This window comes from Myotis yumanensis, unplaced genomic scaffold (genome assembly GCF_028538775.1).
Source record: "Myotis yumanensis isolate MYYU_CA2020_CCGP unplaced genomic scaffold, mMyoYum1.0.hap1 SCAF_13, whole genome shotgun sequence".
Lineage (NCBI taxonomy): Eukaryota > Metazoa > Chordata > Mammalia > Chiroptera > Vespertilionidae > Myotis > Myotis yumanensis.
This window is the reverse complement of record NW_027223764.1, coordinates 57,067,030-57,088,462: the sequence shown is the minus strand read 5'-3', so window position 1 is coordinate 57,088,462 and position 21,433 is coordinate 57,067,030. Positions and strand designations below refer to the sequence as shown.

The following is a 21,433-nucleotide window of genomic DNA, read 5'->3' as shown; positions in this document are numbered from 1 at the left end:
TCTTCTTCCCCTCCACACTCTCTAAAAAACTCAATGGAAAAAATATCCTCAGGTGAGGATTTAAAGAAAAAGAAGTAACCAAGTGGAATGACAAAAATTGATGTTTCTTTCTTGCTTTTTCTCTCAAATCAATAAATTTTTTAAAAATTTAAAGAACCAGCTTCCGGTTTTGTTGATTTTTCTTTATTGTTTTTTTTTGGTCTCTATTTTGTTAATATCTACTTTTTTCTTTATTATTTTCTGTCATGTTCTTGCTTTCAGATTAGTTTGCTCTTCTCTTCTGCTTTCTTAAGGTGGAATGTTAGGTTATTGATTGGAATTTTTTATGTAGAAGTGAACAGCACTTACTGAGCACTCATTGTGTACAGAACACAATACCAATTGTAATGCCATTTTCCATGGAGCTCACCTACGGTCATGTCACAACAAGCCAGACTGGACCCGAGAGCTCGCCAAAGCAGCCCTGCTCTCGGGTCCAGCTTGACTGTGTTGTGGCATGACTGTGAGGTGAGCTCCATGCATATTTTTTTGTTAATGTGAGTGTTAACAGCTATAAAATGTCCCCTGAGCTCTACTTACTAGGTATTCCCTAAATTTTGGTATGTTGTATTTTCATTCATCTCAAAGTATAACTAATTTTCTTTTAATTTTCACAAACTGTTTTATTTCCACAAATGTGTGAATTTTACACTTTTACTTTTTCTTGATTTCTAGCTTCATTCCAATTGTGATCAGAGAAGACACTTTTTATGATTTCAGTGTTTTTTTTTTTTAATATTGAGGTTTATTCTGTCACCTAACATATAGTCTAGCCTGAAGAATATCTTGTTGCATGTGCACTTGAGAAAAATATGTATTCTGCTGTTTTGAAGAGAGTTATTTTATAATGTCTGTTATGTCTAGTTGGCTTATAGTGTTGTTCCCACCCTTATTTTCTTATTGATCTTCTAATTTTTTTGTCCATTAATGAGAGTAAGGCATAGAACTTTACACCTGTTATTGTGTAACTATTTCTCCCTTCAATCATGTCAGCCTTTTAAAATATATGTTTATTAATTTCAGAGAGGAAGGGAGAGGGAGGGAGGGATAGAAACATATTGATGAGAGAGAATCATCCATCGGCTGCCTCCTGCATGTCCCCTTCCGGGGATCGAGCCCGCAACCTGGGTATGTGCCTTTGACCGGAATCGAACCCGGGACCCTTCAGTCTGCAAGCCGACGATCTATCCACTGAGCCAAACCAACCAAGGCCAATCATGTCAATTTTGCTTCATGTATTTGGGGGCTTTGTTAGGTATGTATACATATATTCTTGATGGATTGATCCTTTTATCAGTGAGTATTGTCCTCTTTTGCCCCATGGAACATTTTTGACTTATAGTCTGTTTTGTTTGATATTAGAATAGCTATCTTTTGATTTCTGTTTGAATGAAATATAGGATTTTTCCATCCTTTCACTTTCAGTCCGTTTGTGCCTTTGAAGCTAAAGGGAATCTCTGTAGATAGTCTGCAGGAGGCACATCTTTCTTTTATGCCTTCTGCCCTTCTCTGGCTTTTAGTTGGAGAGTTTACTGTATCTACATGTAAAGTAATTGCTGATAAGGAAGAAGTTACTTTGGCCACTGTACTATTTGTTGTCATAAGTCATATCTTTTTGTTCCTTACATTTTTTTTATTACTGCCTTTTTGTGTGTTTAAGTACATTTTTTGCTGTGTATCTTTTTTCTCTGTTCCTTTTCTTTATATTTTCAGTCTTAAAGGTTACCATAGGCATTACAATTTAACCTCTTCCATTTATAACAATCTATTTTGAATTATTACCACTGTAACTTCTGTAGTATACAAAAACTCTGCTTCTATGCAGTCTTCCGTTTCCCTTTATATTGTTGTTGTCACAAATTACATGTTTATAGACTGTGTGCCCATCAAGATAAATTTGTTCATACTGTTTATTGCATTTGTCTTTTAAATAATATCGCGGGGGAAGTACAGCTGGCCTTTTTATGTATCTATGTAATTACCTTTACCAGTATTCTTTTTTTTTTAAATATTTTATTGGTTTTTTACAGAGAGGAAGGGAGAGGGGTAGAGAGTTAGAAACATTGATGAGAGAGAAACATCGATCAGCTGCCTCCTGTACACTCCCTACTGGGGATGTGCCTGTAACCAAGGTACATGCCCTTGAGCAGAATCGAACCTGGGACCCTTCAGTCCACAGGCCGACACTCTATCCACTGCGCCAAACCGGTTAGGGCCCTTTACCAGTATTCTTTATTTCTTCATTTGACTTCAAGTAACTGTTTGTTGTTCTTTTATTTCTACCTGAAGGACTATTTAGTACTTTTTTTTTTAATCCCCAGTCAAGGAGTGAGGATATTTTTTCCATTGATTCTGAAAGGGGAAGAGAGTGGGGGAGGGAGAGAGTGAAATATGGATGTGACAGAAATACATCATTGGTTGCCTCCCACACATGCCCCAGTGGGGGGGCGGATATCGGACCTGCAACCCAGGTATGTGTCCTTGACCAGGAATCAAACCCGAAACCCTTCGGCACACAGGCCAATGTTCTAACCACTGAGCAATGCCAGCGAGGACTAGCACTTTTTATACGACATATGTCCTAGTGACAGACTCCCTTAGCTTTTCATTTATCTCAAAATGTTTTAATTTCTCCTTCAGTTTTGATTTTGCTGGATTTAGAATTTTTGTTTGGCTTTTCTTTCAACCCTTTAAATGTGTTATTTTACCACCTTTTGGCTTCCATCATCATCATTATTATTATTATTTTAGAAATTAGCTGTTAATATCATTGAGGATCTCTTGTAAGATCTTTTACTTCTCTCTGGATGCTCTTAAAATTCTCTTTTTTGTCTGTCTTTCAACAGTTTGATTTTGATGAGTCTCAGTGCAGATTTTTTGCTTTTATTCTTTTTGTAGCTTGTTGTATAGTTTGGATACATAGATTTATGTATTTCATTTGAAAGTTTTTACTTATCTTTTAAAATATTTTTCTACCCCTTTTTCTAACTTTTGACTCTCCCTAAACTTAATTACAAATAGCCTTACCAATAACATAAAGTCATTTAACACATATTATGTATGTTATATGTATTATGTGCTGCATTTATACAATAAAGTAAGCTAGAAAAAAGAAAATCATAAGAAAGAGAAAATACATTTACTGTATTTATTGAAAAAAGTTTGCATATAAGTGGATCTCTCCGTATCCAACTCATGTGGTTCAAGGTTCAGTTGTAAATGTAATTATACAATATGTGGTTCATCCATGTACCTATCACCTATCAGTCCTTCATTTACTATTATTGCCGAATAATATTTCACTATATGGATATACCACATGTGTTTAATCATTTCACTACTTGATCAACAGTTAGGCTGTTACCATTTTTTTGCCTCTTTTAGGTAATGCTGACATGAACATTCAAATACAAGTTTTTGTGTGGACATATGTTTTTGTATTTTAGTTTTAATTCTAGCTTATTCTTTGAAAAGAATTGCATCTAATTTGGGAGGAATTTTTGAAAATGTATTTAATTCAGTGGAAGTATATTTTCCTTCTGAGCTACCTTGTAACAAATATCCTAACTTATATAATAAAATAAATATATGTGTACTCAAATTAACTATTTTAAGACAGTTATGCATCTGAGATATTCATGCTTATCCTTAGTTATCATTCTGATTGCCTTGTATATTACATATGCAACTACTATAATATTATATCTAATGCCTTCTTTAAGCAACATAAGATAAATTCTTTTAAATGGAGGAGTATATCGTCCTCAACTCATACTCATCTATTACATGCTATAGAGCAAATGAGTTAAACTTCTGGGCGTTGTTTTTGTTTGTTTCCTTTGTCCTTTGGATCAGGACAGTAATCCACCATCATGGAAGTTAATTTGACTTTAGTGAAGTGAAATCTTCGAAGTGGAAAATTTCCAGATTAATGGAGGTACCAGGTGATCAGTACATAAATCACAGACCAAATGACAGGAGATGAAAATAAAAAAAAGAAAGAAACAGTAAGAAGCATAAAAAGGAAACATTAAGTTACAGAAGACCAATATATAACAGTAACGTCTTAATGAAAATAAGGTTATCTCACACACACACACACACACACACACACACACACACACAGAACCAACAGGTACATGTTTCTGTAACAAAAACGTGTAGCTAATTTCCAAAGGCTGAAAGCACAGCTGTTAGCAGAGATGTACTGGGAGAATGCAAACAGGATGGAAGAGACTGACAGTTGTCAGAGGGAGCGGGGTTGGGGGCTAGGAGAAAAGGGGAAGGGATTAATAGTAAGAAAACCATAGATCTGACAACAACGTGGTGGTTGCCAGAGGGAAGGGGGGGGGATTGATAAGGGCAAAGGGGGGATAAATGGTGGTGGAAAGAGACGTTACTTTGGGTGGTATGTGCATGATGCAGTATGCAGATGGTGTGTTTTAGAGTCATACACTTGAAACCTACATGGTTTTATTGACTAATGTCACCCAATAGATTTGATATAAAAATTAAAATTGAAAAAAAGAGCCCTGGCCAGGTAGCTCAGTTGATTAGAGTGTCGTCCCGATATGCCAAGGTTTGATCCCTGGTCAGGGCACATACAGAAAATGAACCAATAAATGCATAAATAAGTGGAACAGCAAATTGGTCTTTCTCTCCCTCTTTCTCCCTCTCTCTCTTTCTAAGCATCAATAAAAAAGAAAAGAAAACAAGAATAAGTGTTTAATCAAGTGAAGTGATTACAGCACCCACTGTAGGCCACCCCTGGTGCTCCTTGTTCCCACTTTCTTCATGCAGTAAGTTCTGGAAACTGTTCTTCCATGGTTTTATTAGATGTCTGTTCCTTTTCTTGAGTATCTTACTAGAAGTTTAATGGGATAAACTACTGCACTCACTTCTGTAGCTGGTCTTGAGGCCACAATTTACTCCTCTCTCTGCTCTAGTACTCACTCAAAGTCCCCGCAGCCTAAGCTAATGCTTCTGCTGGGCTGAGATTGCTTACTTGCTAAAATAACCTGAACTTTCGTCCTGTAGGGGTTCAGTGAAAGTCAGGGTGGGGGGTGGGCTTCCCCAGAGTCTCTCAGAGACCCAGGCTGAGTGAGGCTCCACTGTCGGGGTAGTCGGTCTCACTGTATGAGAAGAGGAAGTCCGTGCTGTGTATAAAATTATACCTAGGTGGTGTTGTTTTTTGTCATATCAGCAAAAAATACTTTTTTTGGTGTGCTGCAGAATTTTAGCAACTACTTTATGTGTGTCATGAGATTAAAAAGTTTGGAAATTGCTGGTCTTCATTGGGCTCTTCCTTTTCTCATGGTGAAAGATAGGAGAACCAAGCTAAATCAAGCAAGCTCATTTACAACCGTCTTCAGGTTTGGTGGACATCACATTCTCTCACATTCTGTTGATTGAAACAAGTCATCTGAAGGTGAAAAGGTATAGAGGTATACAGGGTTGGGAGGAGGAGATGTCTGCTATATACACTGCTTTTTTTTGTAAGTGTGTAGTAACTTAGTTTTTCCAGAATGGCAAGGCCTGAAATATTCTAAACTCTGTTCCCTTTTATTTCTACTTGTAAAGTGGCAGTAAATTGTGTTTACTGTACTATAGTTCTTTCACATCTGTCTAGTAGCCACCAACACACACTACTAAAATTTTACTTTCTAATCACTTCTTCCCAGACTTACTCTGTAAAGGCAAGGCCAGATAGTATTTTAGGCTTTACAGATGATACAAGCTCTGTTATAGCTTTGCTAGTATAACACAAAAATAGTCATAGACAATAAGCAACTGAATGAGTGTGGCTGTTTCTTCACAGGTAGGCCTTCCTTTGCCAACCCTATTCTGAGCCTCAACTTCATTATGCAGGGCTGTGCCTGCCGAGTTCTTGCAAGTGACAGTGTCTTCGAAGGCGGTGCTATTATATAACCCGGATCGCTTCTCCAACTGTGGTATTAGTTTCCCTGCTGCCTGCTACTCGACTGCTAAGCTATGATCGTGTGTATGGAAGAGTAGCACCCTACCTGGCACCAGTTTCAGTGATATCAGAATAGACCATAGACCGGTGAGAAGGAAGAGCAGGCTGTTTACTGCACTACAGCACCACTTGTGACACCACGTGTGTCAGTTTTTCTCACCAAACAATTTTCAGGTTTTCTGTACTTCAGCTGATGTCCTACAATTTAATTCAGTTCTGACACTTTCTGCCTGGAGACAGATTCAGATCCCACAGGTTAAGAGCTCAGCCCCACAAGATTGCCCCCACTGCAGATGCTGATCACAAGCCCTGGTTATTATTGTGATTCTGACCTCCTGGCTCTAATTCAGAGGTTCCCACATCTTTCTACTCAGGATCAGTTTATTTGCCAGAGCTTCTCACAGACTCAGGAAAACATTTTACTTAGTAGACTACCAGTTTATTACAAAGGACATTAACTCAGGGATAGCCAAGTGGAGAGGTGCATAGGGCAAGGTATGTGGAAAGGGGTGTGGAGCTCCATGCCCTTTCTGGGTGTGCCACTCCTCAGATCTTCACATGTTCAGCACCAAATCTTGTCTTTTGTGGTTTTTATGGAGTCTTCATTTCCTTCCTAGGCATGTTGATTGAATCATTGACCATTGGTAATTGAAAGCTAGCTGAGGTCAGGGGGTGGAGCTGAAAGTTGAAGCTCAAATCACAGTGTTGGTTCCCTTGGCAACCAGCCCCCATCCTTTTGGGCTTTGCAAGTCAGCTCATTAACATAAACTCAGGGTCAGTGAAAAGGGATTTAAAAATAACAGTCACCTTTATTGCTCTTATCAATTAAGGAATTCTTGCCCTGGTTGGTGTGGCTAGTTGGTTGAGTGTTGTCCTGTGCACCAAAGGATTAAGTTTGATTCTAGGTTAGGCACATATCCAGGTTGTAGGTCTGATCCCGGGTCAGAGTATGTGCAAGAGAGAGCTGATCAATGTTTCTCTCTCCCTCTCCCTTCCTCTTCCTCTCTCTCTCTCAAAAAAAAAAAAAAAATGAATAAAAAATATTTTTTTTTTAAAAAAAGAAAGAAATTCTAAGGTTTTTGGAGCTCTGTCTCAGTAATTGAGACAAAGACCAAATAGATAGTAATTATAAATCACAATGTCACAGCTGGGCTACGCTGGGTACCAAACCCTGAATTCTCCGTGGCTCACCAACTACGGTTTATTTCCCGCATCGCATGTCCAGTGCAGGTCATGACAGGTGAGGGCTCTGCTTTACCTCAATGCTCAGCAACCCAGACTGACAGAGGGTCCATCATCTGGAATGTTACAGTCACCAAAGCAGGGAAGGGACAACAGGATGCCCTTCTGTATGTTCTCACATCCCACTTCACAGAACTAATCACAGTTAGGCTTGCCTGACTAGCTACCTAATTGTGAGGAGGCTAGAAACTCTGAGAGAAGATGGAATAATGTTAGCTTAGTTCCACTCTGCTACAAATTCATGCAAATTCAGTTTTTCTTCTCATATGGTTCTAGCATCGGTAGAAAGGTACATATTGATATATAGAAGGATAGATTTTAGGTAATATTATTTGAGGCATTTTTGGACAGTTTTTTCTTTAAAAATATCTACTTTTACGTGTATTTTACTCTTAATTTTCCAAAATAAAATGTTTAAAATTAGAATTGTATTTCTAGATGAGAATGCAGTAGTGTAAAGAGCCATTGATCTTTACCCATCAGAGTAGACATTGAAATGGTATCAAAGCTTGTAAGCTATATTTTTGAACATGCAAAGTTACTTGGCTCAATATTGTGTTTTGGAAATAGTGCCAATATCATATTTATGGAACAGCAATAATGAAAATTTTCATCTTCTGTTTCACTACACCTATTGATCTCTATTTTTAATTTGATAAAGCCCTTGGGTTATTTATCTTCTAAAACCATCCATGATTGCCTATGAAAAGATCTAAAAACAACATACAATTTTTCCTGGATAGAGACATTGAAAAAGCAATCATTGCTTTTCAGGCCATCAGTACCCATAATGGAGTGTGTTTGTGTTATGGATGTATGTTTGCTTTCTATGGTCTCTTGGTTCACAATAGGTTTCATGGGAGCTAACAGGCAAAATGTGTTGAACTTGAAGCCATGAGTGTTTACGCCGCTGCCTTCCTTTTAATGACCACAGCGTGGAATTGCTTGAAGTTGGGGTCAGGTGGAAAATTCTTCACAAAGACATTATTTAGTAGCATTAACAGCAAGTAATTATATAGATTAGTGGCACCAAGACAATGCTGTCCTACCTCTGTGAGCAGACAGAGATTTTACGGACAAATTTGTGTGATTTGGGACAGCAGTCAGTGATGGGAAGACCACTGAGGACTGTTTCTGTCATTATACTTGGCCATCTGCCAATGAGAGAGGTCAAATGACACCTGCTTGGATTGACATAGAATGGCCAATTATTGATTTGTATTATCTACACAAACTCCATTGTGTCTTTAAAATCGGGTTTTTTTATGCTGGTAATTTAGTATACAAGTGAATATAAATGCTAACTTATGATTCTTTCTTTTACCATATTCGTTTTATATGAGCTTTTTTATTTTTAAATACTAGAGGCCTGATGCACAAAATTTATGCGAGAGTAGGCCTTCCTCCCCCAGCTGCTGGCACTGGCTTCCCTTGTAGCCCCAGCTTCATCTGAAAGGATGTCCGGTCTAATTAGCATATTATGTTTTTATTATTATAGATTTTTTTATTGATTTCAGAGAGGAAGGGAAAGGGAGAGAGAGATGGAAACATCAATGATGAGAGAGAATCATTAATAGGCTGCCTCTTGCATGCCCCACACTGGGGATTGAGCCCGCAACCCTTGACTGGAATTGAACCCGGGATCCTTCAGACTCCAGGCCTACGCTCTATCCACTGAGCCAGACCAGCTAGGGCTTATGTGAGCTTTTAAATATAGTTCCAAATCGCTTTACTCCACTTGATCAAAAATTACTAGCTAATCATAATTTCTAGCAAATAAAATATTACTAAATTCTCTAATAACTGTATGTATTCATAAATTAAAATACCATCAAGTGAATTCCTCAAATGTGCCCAATATAATGAATTTATGCCATGATATTGATTATGGTGAGAGAAATAAACAGTTTGCATGAATTGTTTTATCAGTGATCTGATAACTTGTGAACTGCAAAATATTTGTATATGTCATAGCATTCTTTTATTTTTTTATTTCTTAAAGGACTTAAAGCCCAGTAATATAGTAGTAAAATCAGACTGCACTTTGAAGATTCTTGACTTTGGACTGGCCAGGACTGCAGGAACTAGTTTCATGATGACACCCTACGTAGTGACGCGCTACTACAGAGCACCTGAAGTCATCCTAGGGATGGGCTACAAAGAAAACGGTCAGAAAACACATTTACTTGAAACACTGTTCTGTTTTATGAGATCTCTTATGTAAATATTTAAGCTGAAGTGCATAGTTAAATATATGTCACTGAAACGTTGTATCAAGAGTTTGAAAGTAACTCTAAATTTTGTCATAAATGTTTGGGTAAACTTAGGGTATCTGTTTATTTAATTACAAATACCTAACCATCAACACTACCTTTGGATAAGGACTTTGTTGCCATGGCCCCTGAAATTTACTTTCCTATAACTTTACAGTGAATATTTCTAACATGGGCTCAAGGAGTATATATAGTGGACTGACAGTTTATCTTTTGTGTGAATCCTAGTTTGCTGTTAGTGACATTTGCACCTATTTCCAACCCCCTGAGACTAGAGTTACCAGCAATAGCACTTAGTAAGCTTGAAGAGCCAGGATAAAGCCACCTGCAAAGCTGATGGATAATAAAGGTGACCTTTTGTAGGAAACTATTGTAAGAAATGGCGTATTATGTGTGGGTATATTCAGTTACATATATCAGCATTAGAATCAAGGTTGAAGAAAATTGTCAGGCATGTAGTTCATGAGTTATTAAAAAATTAAACATACACATATATTTAAGAAGAAACGTTGTAGACTTTCAGACAGGGGTGAATGAGTGCACAGGCCTTTATTGACTTGTGGTGACTTCATCCAAAGTACTGCCTGGAGTAGGGTCTGGACTTTTCCTAGCAGTTTGCTTTGAACTAAGAAACTGTACTAAGTCAGTCTTCTTGAATCATTTTTAGAAAAGATAATATTGAACTGAGAATTTTAACTTCCTTTTATTTTCTGAGCTAATTAAAAACAAATACTTTAAACATTTACTATTATTCTTTTGTTCTTAAATAAACAAGATGTTTTGTTTTCTTACTATCTAAAATTGTCTTATACCCTGTAGATTTAGTGAGTTCAATTTAGTATTAGACTCATTGAGGTTTTGTTATTGTTGTTTTTTAGGGGTTTTTTTTAGAATTGATACAAGTGACCAACATGAAGATTGCTTTTGCATTTGCTATAAAACCATTTACTGTCCCAGCTACTGTGCAATGTGTCACTCTGTGGCCTATAAATGTGATTTGGGGAGATAGCTCCCTGCCAGAAATTAGCACTAAAAAAAATACCATATTAAGAATTGACTTGCTTTCCTCATAGATTAAGAGTTATGCAGACGACCTTATCACCTTTTCTTTCTTTTTTTTTTGGTCTCAGGAAACAGAGTCAAATATAATGCTCAATAACAATACCTGCATTAGCCATCAAGGGCAAACATAAGAACTTCCTCCACCCCCTCACCTGTTTTAACAACTTTGTCTTTAATGTTGCCTTTTACTGCAAGCTGCCTCAAAGCTTTGTAGAAAGTGTAATATAATGGAATATATATAAGCTGCCTAATTGGCTCTAGACCCATTAAAGGAAGTTTTATGCATGAACCACTGACCCAGACAAGAACTGCTCACATGCTTTCGACTTTCATAGTCTGTTTAAAAATGGGTTTATGTGATTTCTTAAAGTTTTCTACATAACTTGTGTCCTGGATATTTAAGTAAAGTTTGCCATTCTCTATAATCTATAGGGAAATTTTATTGTAATAGATTTTTACCAAAAATGAAAACCCTGGAATTTTTTTCCTTCAGATTTATGAATATTAACTTTTTTCTAAATTCTTGTCTTTCAAAGTTGAATCCTACCATAAATATAAAAATATTTGCCTTTATTTTAATATCAAATTTTAGAGAAACTTTAATTCCAAAGGTTTTCCAAAATTTCTTTCCAGTTTAGCTCCTATGAGTCTATAGTGAACTGGCAGTCTCCTGTAAGGGTGTGTCCCAGAAAGTACACTGACATTTCCTAAGTTCTCCAGTGTGGTAAAGGGTGTCTCTCACATCAATTTCTACCCTTTTCTTTTTTTGCCCTTAAAGAATTTAGACCTTCAAGCTTCAAAAACAAATAAAAGCTTCTAAGGCAGTGGTTCTCAACCTTGGCTGCACATTAGAATCACCTGGGAATCTTTTTAAAATCCTGATTTCTGGGCCCCATCCTCCAGAAATTCTGTTTCTTTTTACTAATGTTGTGGCCCCACCCCATGACAAAGAAACAGAATTTCCAGAGGACGAGGCCCAGAAATCAGGATTTTAAAAAGATTCCCAGGTGATTCTAATGTGCAGCCAAGGTTGAGAACCACTGGTCTAGCAGATGTCTTCAGCATTGATTAGAGGTCTCGTTGAAGTGGGAACTTTCAGACTGTATTCAGCCAAAACTAAACGTCTTCAACCAAAGCAATTTAGTTTTATGGGTTTAAAGACTTTAGGTAGAAAACATGATATATGCTTTTTTACTGAGTTTCCTGACTTGATCATTTATCCACTGTCCATGCACTTGTTCCTGTTGGGATAGTAGGGTAGATGTAACACAGCATTGCTGGGGAACAAATGACTTTCAATTCAAAATAGACATAGCGCTACTCAAGTACATTTATGAAATCCAGTTTGAAAATTTCTAAAGGGCTTCAGATTAATTCTTAACTATAATTATTCATAGAAATACATGCTTTCTGTTAAATATTTAACATGCTAAATTATTTCTGCTCATGCTTTTTTGTTGACTTAAAGAGAGAGCATAATGCACAGTTGAAACTCAAAATATTGTCAAGATTTCATTTTTTAAATTTTGCTACCTCGTATACTTTTTCAACCTTATTTACAAAGTTTAAGTTTGCTGCTATTTTGTATTTTATAAACAAATTTTCATTGACAAAATGTATAGGATTTTTAACTACATTATTTCTGTGCATGGCTCTCACTTTAAAATTAGATATATAGTTAAAAGGCCACACTTCACCATTTGCTTTTGTAATTCAAAGCCTTTTGAAAAATGTTTTGTGTTTTAAATTATTCCATTAGCTAAAATTAAAATCACTTTTTTCTTTTTGTGATGTTTTGTAGTTTTTATATAATGCAATCATATTATGCTTCTTTGATTTTAATGACCTTTTGCTTTGCTTTTCCTTCTTTTGTGCTGCAAACATATAGTGGATTTATGGTCTGTGGGGTGCATTATGGGAGAAATGGTTTGCCACAAAATCCTCTTTCCAGGAAGGGACTGTATCCTTGTGCTGCTGCAGCAGTGAAATTAGTTAGTGATGGACTTCCTTATGTTCGCTAATGGGGATGAAGATGGTTCATTCTTACAAGGGGGTTTTAAACAGATAGTTTGTGGCTATTACAGTTCAAAAACTGCTGAGATGAGAAGCTGAAATGTTCGTAGGCTGCGACCGGCAGCAGGAAATACAGTCTCTGCTGGTAGTTAGAGCACATTCACTGTCACTCATTTTTATTTTGTACTGCTTTCTATAATTTTAAAGTATACATGGTGTGCGTGATTTTTTTTTAATGTTTTTTTATTTTTTATTTTAACCAAATTCTTTATGTTAATGTCATTGCATTTTGTTTTCAGTTGACATTTGGTCAGTTGGGTGCATCATGGGAGAAATGATCAAAGGTGGTGTTTTGTTCCCAGGTACAGATCGTATCCTTATCTTTGGCCTAAAATGTAGCTTCTAAAGGTCAAAATGTATGACAGCACTTCAGCTATGTCAAGTGTAATGTATTTTGTCTCTCCCTAATAATATTGTTAAATTACTCTACTCTTTCAAAATACCACCTGCTAGTTGACATAGACTTCCCTTCCCCCACGTATTGATTGTGTCATGTTATTTCTGAGAACTGCTCAAGTTAATTATCCACAATTATTTGCTGGCTTTGAGTTGATTTACTTAACATAAATCAAAAATCATGGCGGCCATTAAAAAATTTTAATAAGTATGCACTTGATTAAGTCTAGAAGTACTTAGGACTTGAATATGAATTTTGGAATTGTCTGTTGCTTCTGGTCATCCTTTTGTTTTACCCCCTCCTCCCACCCCACCTTCCTTTTTGTTAATGTTCTTTGTGTTTTGTGTCTTTGGGTTGTCTGATTTCTTAACATAACATGCTGATCTTTTCATCTGAGAATTTCAGCAGTAATAGTTCTATTATGGTGTAAGTAGATTTGGAGTCATGCTTTTTGTTCATCTATTTTAATATTTACATTACCAGCGAGTGATGTGTGATGTGTTTATCAGCTAGTCACACTGAGACTGACGTGAGGAGGAGGCATGGGAAAGCCATATGCACTAGGTTCATCAGAGAGCTTTGGTTCTCGTCCCAGGGAGGACTGGCAGTGTGAAGACTTAGGAGGAAGGAGACAGGGAGTTCTAACCTCACAACTCACCAAACACTGATTCATGTTCACAGTTTTCAGAGCTTTCAAACAGAGTTTATTACCTAAGTTAAACAAAGCATGGCAAAAGAAAACACCACTTTTACCAGAGTCGTCATTTTTATTTTCTGTTAGTGTAGAAAATTCTCAAAAAAAGGGACAGATTATAAGCAATATTTCTTAGCCTCTAGGGCAGTGATGGCGAACCTATGACACGCGTCTCAGAGGTGACACGCGAACTCATTTTTTTGGTTGATTTTTCTTTGTTAAATGGCATTTAAATATATAAAATAAATATCAAAAATATAAGTCTTTGTTTTACTATGGTTGCAAATATCAAAAAATGTCTATATGTGACACGGCACCAGAGTTAAGTTAGGGTTTTTCAAAATGCTGACACGCCGAGCTCAAAAGGTTTGCCATCACTGACCTAGGATATGCATTCACATTTTCAGATGAGCCAGAAAAAAATATTTTTGTATTCTAGAATTGTGTACAGTTTACATTTAGAGTCCCTGTGGGTAGTAATTATCATTATTTTTTGAGTCATTTGTATTTGGAATTTGTTGGTTTAAGCGTTCATTTTTTTAAATATGTTTTTGTTGATTTTTTAGAAAGAGAAGAAGGGAGAAGAGAGAGATAGAAACATTAATGAGAGAGAAACATCGCTCTGCTGCCTCCTGCATACCCCCTACTAGGGATCAAGCCCACAATCTGAGCATGTGTCCTGACTGGGAATAGAACTGGCGACATCTTGGTACATGGGATGACGCTCAACCACTGAGCCGCACCAGTTGGGCTTAAGCTTTCATTTATATGATAAAATGAATATTACACACACACACACACACACACACACACACACACACAGTCTCTCTCTCTCTCTCTCTCTCTCTCTCTCTCTCTCTCTCAATAAGATTAACAGTGCTTGTTTATTGACCCTTTCTGTCCACCTTTTGCAAGGTGGCTATAAGTTAAAAGATTTGTAACTGCCACATTCTTTCTTAGAATTTTATAATTGTTATTTTCTTGTTATTTTAATATGGCTATGACTATGTGTTGAACATTAGATACGGAGTATTTTTCTTAGCTACTTGATATTAGATATTGATCAGTGGAATAAAGTTATTGAACAGCTTGGAACACCATGTCCTGAATTCATGAAGAAACTACAACCAACAGTAAGGACTTACGTTGAAAACAGACCTAAATATGCTGGATATAGCTTTGAGAAACTCTTCCCCGATGTGCTTTTCCCTGCTGACTCAGAACACAACAAACTTAAAGGTACTTTTATAAATATATTTATTTAATCCTATTTGTGTGTGTGTGTGTGTGTGTTTTCATATTATTATGGAGCATACACTAAGTGTATTTCTGGGTGGTGGAACAAAGTAAGGTTTTAGTCATTTTTTTCTGTAACTATATTTTTTCATCATATGTATGACCTGATTTTATAGTAAAATATTTTTATAAAACACATACTTTTTAAAAAATGAGCATCAAGTTTCTGAAATGTATTGCTAATTTTAAAAACCTTTATGAGGTACGTGTACATTCACATCATTATTTTTGCAGCCAGTCAGGCGAGGGATTTATTATCCAAAATGCTGGTGATTGACGCATCCAAAAGGATCTCTGTGGACGAAGCTCTCCAGCACCCATACATCAACGTCTGGTATGACCCTTCCGAGGCGGAGGCTGTAAGTTCTTCTCTTCATGTTTGAAGAAGTCAGTTAGAATTAAAGTTGGGTTCGGAGGAGACATTTTAATCTATATATATATAAAAGCCAAGCGACCAGAATGGCAGAATGACCGGTCGCTATGATGCGCACTGTGGTGGCCAACTGGCCCGATTGGGGGGCCCTAATCGGCCCCCCTCCAACTGCCCACAGCCCCTCCCCCCGGCCAGCCCGGCCCCAATTGGACCCCCGCCCCCCCAACCCCAATAAGGAGTGGGGCCGGCCGGCCAACCTCCTGCATCCTTCTCCCCTGCCTACCTGGCCCAATCTGCCACCATCAGGGTGGGCAGGCCGGACCCCACCCATGCATGAATTCATGCCCTGGGCCTCTAGTTTTAAATGAAAATATAGGTAAATGATGATGCTGTTTTTCTGTTTTGCATTTAAAGTACCTTAAGTTAATGAGCTTATGCAAGCACTTCCTACACAAAATAAAGTTCCCTCTCTCAGCTTCTTGCCTTCTTGTCTTGATACGTGATCTGATGAGCTAGAACACTGAATGCTTTGGGAGGACATCCTAACTCAGTTATAATACAAGTTATTGTGTCCAAAGCTTAGCCTAGTTCTATGATGTAAATAAACTGACCATTTCAAAAGCTGGAAGAAAAGAAAAAGATAGTTAGACATCTTTTTCCTGTCGGGAAGGATTCTTCCAAAACTAGTCTCTACATCAAAGACGACTCATCACTCCGGTCTAATAATGTATTTTTACAAGCCCTTGCTGTTTGGATGACGTTTCAAATGATTATGACGGATTTGCATACTCGTAGTAAACTGACTCAATTATTGCTGCCGTTTGTTTTTCAGCCACCACCAAAGATACCTGACAAGCAGTTAGATGAACGGGAACACACAATAGAAGAGTGGAAAGGTAACACTCACCAGACCCTGAGAGATGGAGCTGAGAGAGCTTCTGGCTTATTGTGTTGATTTATTCATCATGTTGAGGAAACTAAAGATACTTTATATTATTCATAATGCATATTTGGTAATATTATTATTAGTATTTTTTGCAAAAATAGAAAGTATGTCTCTTTTCCTCCCTTACTTAATCCTGATCTCTCACATCCCCTCTCCAGACACAGAAACATTTGTTCTTTTTAAAATATTTTGTTCTTCCATAGTCTACAAATACACAAGCCTGTGTGTTTGGGTCTCCTCCTTCTCTCTCCCACCTGTTTGATCCCCAGTGGTGTATGCTGTGCAGTGTGCTTTGTGGGTGTAATCCCATATTAGACATCACCCTCTCCTGCTCCACATGCCTGGCGCATGGATACCCAGCTGTCCAGCGGTGTCGGTTTCTATACCCAGCTCCCACTTGCAGAGCACTTAAGTTGTGTCCAGTCTGTTGTTATTGCACATGTGAGAACATGCCAATAAAAAAAGTCCTATAAGATTTGCTGGGCCAAAGGATATTTTTCAATTATTTCCAGATTACCCTCAAAGAAATTGTAGCGGTTTGCATTTCTCTCAGCACTGAATAGGAATGTCTATGTTACCCCCACCTTCACCAACAGAGAGAGTTCATTTGTAATCTTTGCAAATCTAATATCGTAGTTTTATTTTATGTAGGTAGTTGAACATTAATAATAGTGCTTTGATAGTCATGGAAATATTTCTTTCTTTAAAAGATTCCCTGGGGTGGCCTGGCCTGTATTGCTCTCAGTGGTTAAAGCATCGGCCTGTCCACTGAAAGTCTCGGGTTGGATTCCGGGTCAAGGGCATGCACCTGAGTTGTTGCAGGTTCAGTACCCAACCCTGGTCGGAGCACATTCAGGAGGCAACCAATTACTGTGTCTCTCTCACATCGATGTTGCTCACTCTCTCAAAATCAACAGAAAAAAATATCCTCGGGTGAGGATTAACAAATTTAAAAAAAAGCTTCCCTGGGATAGTTAGGCCAGGTAATTTTTAGACCCTGTTTACCTCATTTGTGTTGTTGTTATGTGATGTTTGAACCACTTTTGTAGCTACATGACTTTGGGCAAGTCACTTGATCCCTTTTTTTACCTGAACTTAAATAACTGGGCACAGAAGACTTGCTATTAAGAACTATGTGCCTACATATTGGGAAAGCGAAGGGGACTGCAGAGGTATAAACAGACAGGTAATCCAGCTATAAATTTATTTGGGAGGAATGAATTTGATTCTTTCTTCTTAGGAGTGTAACCAGAGATTAGTTTTCTCTGAGTTGAATCTGGGAGACATGTAGTTAAATTCTGTAGAATCTACCAGAATGATATAATTGGGTAGAACCGAGTACATTTTTACATGTAATAGGTAATATGCAAGGATATAACTGTGGGCCAGAGTGTGTAGTATGGAAATATCTAAACTGATATTCTTATATCTCCTGAAATCTTAGTAGGCCACCAATTGTAAAACACACCATAATGTGCCACTGGTTATACGACCCAATTTCAGAGACATTAAACTGTAAGAAAAAGTGCATCTTAAAATCAGTGGAACATGGTGTTTTTGTTTGCATAAGGACATACCTGGGATTTTTCAGAACTCTAGACAGGTTTGCCTTTATTTTGCATCATTTCCTCTTAGCCGCACATGCTTTTCCATGATTATCTGCTCACTGCCTCTTTCAAGATCTGCTGACAAGTTTTAGCATCATAACGCAAAGAAATCCATTGCCAAAGCCATTAACTGCAGATCACTTTGCCCAGTTAGTACTGCTGATTAGCTCTTGCTTGTCTACCTAATCCCTTTTCATAAAGGGGTGCTGTTTTCTCATTTTTAAAAAAATCCTCCTACATGGAATGCTTATCATTCCTTTTTGTTTCTTTGAAGTAAAGCTTTTCCCATTCTTTCCTCTATCAAGACTTCCTATTTTTCTCCTTCCAAGTCCAAGAAGGTCACCATAGGAAGCAAATTTAGGTGTCTCTAGCGCTTGTTCATTTCAACACATCCACTTGTTTTACCTTATTACCAACAGAAACATTGTCATACCCTATAATCACAGATTCTCTATCAGAAGTTTAAAGAATTAAAGACTCCTTAAGATTCTGTGCTACATTTTTGCTTCCACATTTTCTCAGAAGAGGGTACATTGCTTTTATGCAGTTCTTAAATTATTCCAGGACCCCAAAATGATAAGGAACAATGACTCTGTAGCTTCTACCAGAAGGTTCTTCTTTAGTAGATGTTCAGTCACAGGGCTCATCACACAACGTCAGGCCACTGAGGAGAATGCAGGGCAGCATCTGGTGCAACTGCTTGGGTGGACGTCCTCGCAGCCCTCTGCCCACAGCAGGCAAAGAGCAGGGTCCCATGGAGAAATTGTGACAGTGATAGCATGTCAGGCTGCAGTTTTTAAGGTTTTCAGGTGTGGCCATCTGCCTCTTTTTTTTTTTTTTTTTTTTTTTAATAAAAATGTATTTTCATACCATTCTTCCACACACACTTTCATTTAAATCATTTAACAGGTATCTGGGTTAGCACCTACAAGTTCCAGGTCCTATCAGGAAATAGACTCTAATAAGACAGATGACTCGAGCTGTCTCTGAGACCACATTAAACAAGTGTGTGCAGTACAGCGTGAAATGTGGTCTGACATGGCGTAGTACAGAGTGCTGGTGGAGTGGGAAAGACAAGGTTTCTAACCACAGTTCTATCTTTAATCCACCTCTAGGAACACCAGTTAAGGCAGAGATTTTGTTTCTTTCAACATAATTCTTGGCGGAGGATCAAAGAATTGTTTTTAACATCTTTGAATCTTAGGCTGACACTTACGGACCCTCTACCTTTGAAGGATACTATTTGAAGTACTTAATGTGTGTAAAAATATTTATTTAAAACAGATGTCTTGTGAGGTTGGCTTTCAGACTTTAAAAAGTTTGTTTTTGTTCACCTCTTTTTCAGAATTGATATACAAGGAAGTTATGGACTTGGAAGAGAGAACCAAGAATGGAGTTATACGGGGGCAGCCCTCTCCTTTAGGTTGGTTACAATATAAGCTTGGTTAAAATTACAGTTTACTTCTTGTGTTGTAATCTTCAGTGGCCTGAAACCTGCAGTTCTTTCCATATTTACTACCATTACTATTCAACGTTTAATAAGTATAAGAAGTACAGTTGGGGTGGTTAAATTGGAAGCATTGGTATGTTGTTGTACCAGTGCACTATACTATGCACTGTACTATATACTACAGTGCATTGCGCTATACTATACTGCACTATATTATACTATACTACACTATACTATACTGCAATGCACTATAGTATATTATACTGCTCTATACTGTACCGCACTATCTAATAAAAGAGAAACATGCAAATTGACCATACCTCCTCTACACCCACAAGCCACGCCCACAAGCCAATCAGAAGTGAATATGCAAATTAACCCAACTAAGATGGCGGCGGCCACAGAGCTGGAGCAAGCAGGAGGCTTCTGTTGCCCCCGGCAATGGAGGAAGCCAAGCTTCCCACCTGCCCTGCCGGCCCATAGCTCCACTCAAGGCTACAAAGTTTTAATTATAGAAGATAAATAAATCCCAGATACCCGCGTCCAGCCCGCAGCCGTGGCCAGCCTACAAACAGCAATCAGCCCCTCACCCAGACTGGCCAGGCACCCCAGCAGGACCCCCCACCCTGAAAGGGGTGTGGCCAGTCTGAAAACAGCCCTCAGCCCCTCACCCAGGCTGGCCAGGCACCCCAGCCAGACCCCCACCCTGATCCAGGACACCCTTCAGGGAAAACCAGCCGGCCCCCACCGGTGCACCAGGCCTCTATCCTATATAATAAACTGTAATATGCAAATTGACCCTAACAGCAGAACCACTGGGAATGACTGGTCACTATGACACACACTGACCACCAGGGGGCAGATGCTCAATGCAGGAGCTACCCTCTGGTGGTCAGTGCACTCCCACAGGTGGAGCTCTGCTCAGCCACAAGCCAGGCTGACGGCTGCCAGCACAGCAGTGGTGGCGGGAGCCTCTCCCACCTCCTCAGCAGTGCTAAGGATGTCCGACTGCAGCGTAGGCCTGCTCCCCGCTGGCAAGTGGACATCCCTCGAGGGCTCCCGGGCTGCCAAAGGGATGTCTGACTGCCAGCTTAGGCCCAATCCCCCAGGGAGCGGGGCTAAGCCAGCAGGTGGACATCCCCCGAGGGGTCGCAGACTGCGAGAGGACACAGGCCGGGCTGAGGGACCTCCCCTACCCCCCAGTGCACAAATTTTTGTGCACTGGACCTCTAGTACTATATTGTAATACACTATACTATACTTCACTATACTATACTGCAATGCACTATAGTATATTATACTGCACTATACTATACTATACTGCACTATACTATATTACACTATACTATACTGCAGGGGTCCTCAAACTATGGCCTGCGGGCCACATGCAGCCTGCCGAAAACATTTGTTTTTTTACTTCAAAATAAGATATGTGCAGTGTGCATAGGAATTTGTTCATAGTTTTTTTTTTAAACTATAGTCCGGACCTCCAACGGTCTGAGGGACAGTGAACTGGCCTCCTGTTTAAAAAGTTTGAGGACCCCTGCTATACTGCAATGCACTATAGTATATTATACTGCACTATACTATACTGCACTATACTATATTATAATACACTATACTATACTGCAATGCACTATACTACAATGCACTATAATATACTATAATGTACTATACTATGTTATAATGCACTATACTAGTACTATACTGCATGATACTATACTATAATACACCATACTATAATAACACTATACTATACTAACATATGAGTGAATGACTTAATCAAACGACTTAATCGATTTCTATGGTACTGACATTCCACTGAAGAACAGAAAGTTTTTTGTTGGCATTATTGTCTTGTCTTCAAAAAAGAAATTTCTCACAATGCAGTATACTTACTTTTCTATGATTTTAACAGTCTTTTACTTTGCATAAGTAAGCTAAAGCATCATTGCAAAATTTGGTACATGTGTGATACCAAGTTATTGTCTTTCTTTGTCCCTT

At 38.3% G+C, this 21,433-nt stretch overlaps 1 protein-coding gene across 1 annotated transcript in view; it reads left to right on the top strand.

The window, feature by feature from the left end:
• Positions 1-21,433, top strand: part of MAPK8 (mitogen-activated protein kinase 8) — a 45,115-nt gene that overhangs the window by 9,901 nt on the left and 13,781 nt on the right. The window contains exons 4-9 of the mRNA XM_070433191.1: positions 9,261-9,426; positions 12,906-12,977; positions 14,814-14,996; positions 15,288-15,412; positions 16,259-16,322; positions 19,325-19,402. Coding sequence (XP_070289292.1) covers positions 9,261-9,426; positions 12,906-12,977; positions 14,814-14,996; positions 15,288-15,412; positions 16,259-16,322; positions 19,325-19,402 — 688 coding nt within the window. The remainder of the gene's footprint in view (positions 1-9,260; positions 9,427-12,905; positions 12,978-14,813; positions 14,997-15,287; positions 15,413-16,258; positions 16,323-19,324; positions 19,403-21,433) is intronic.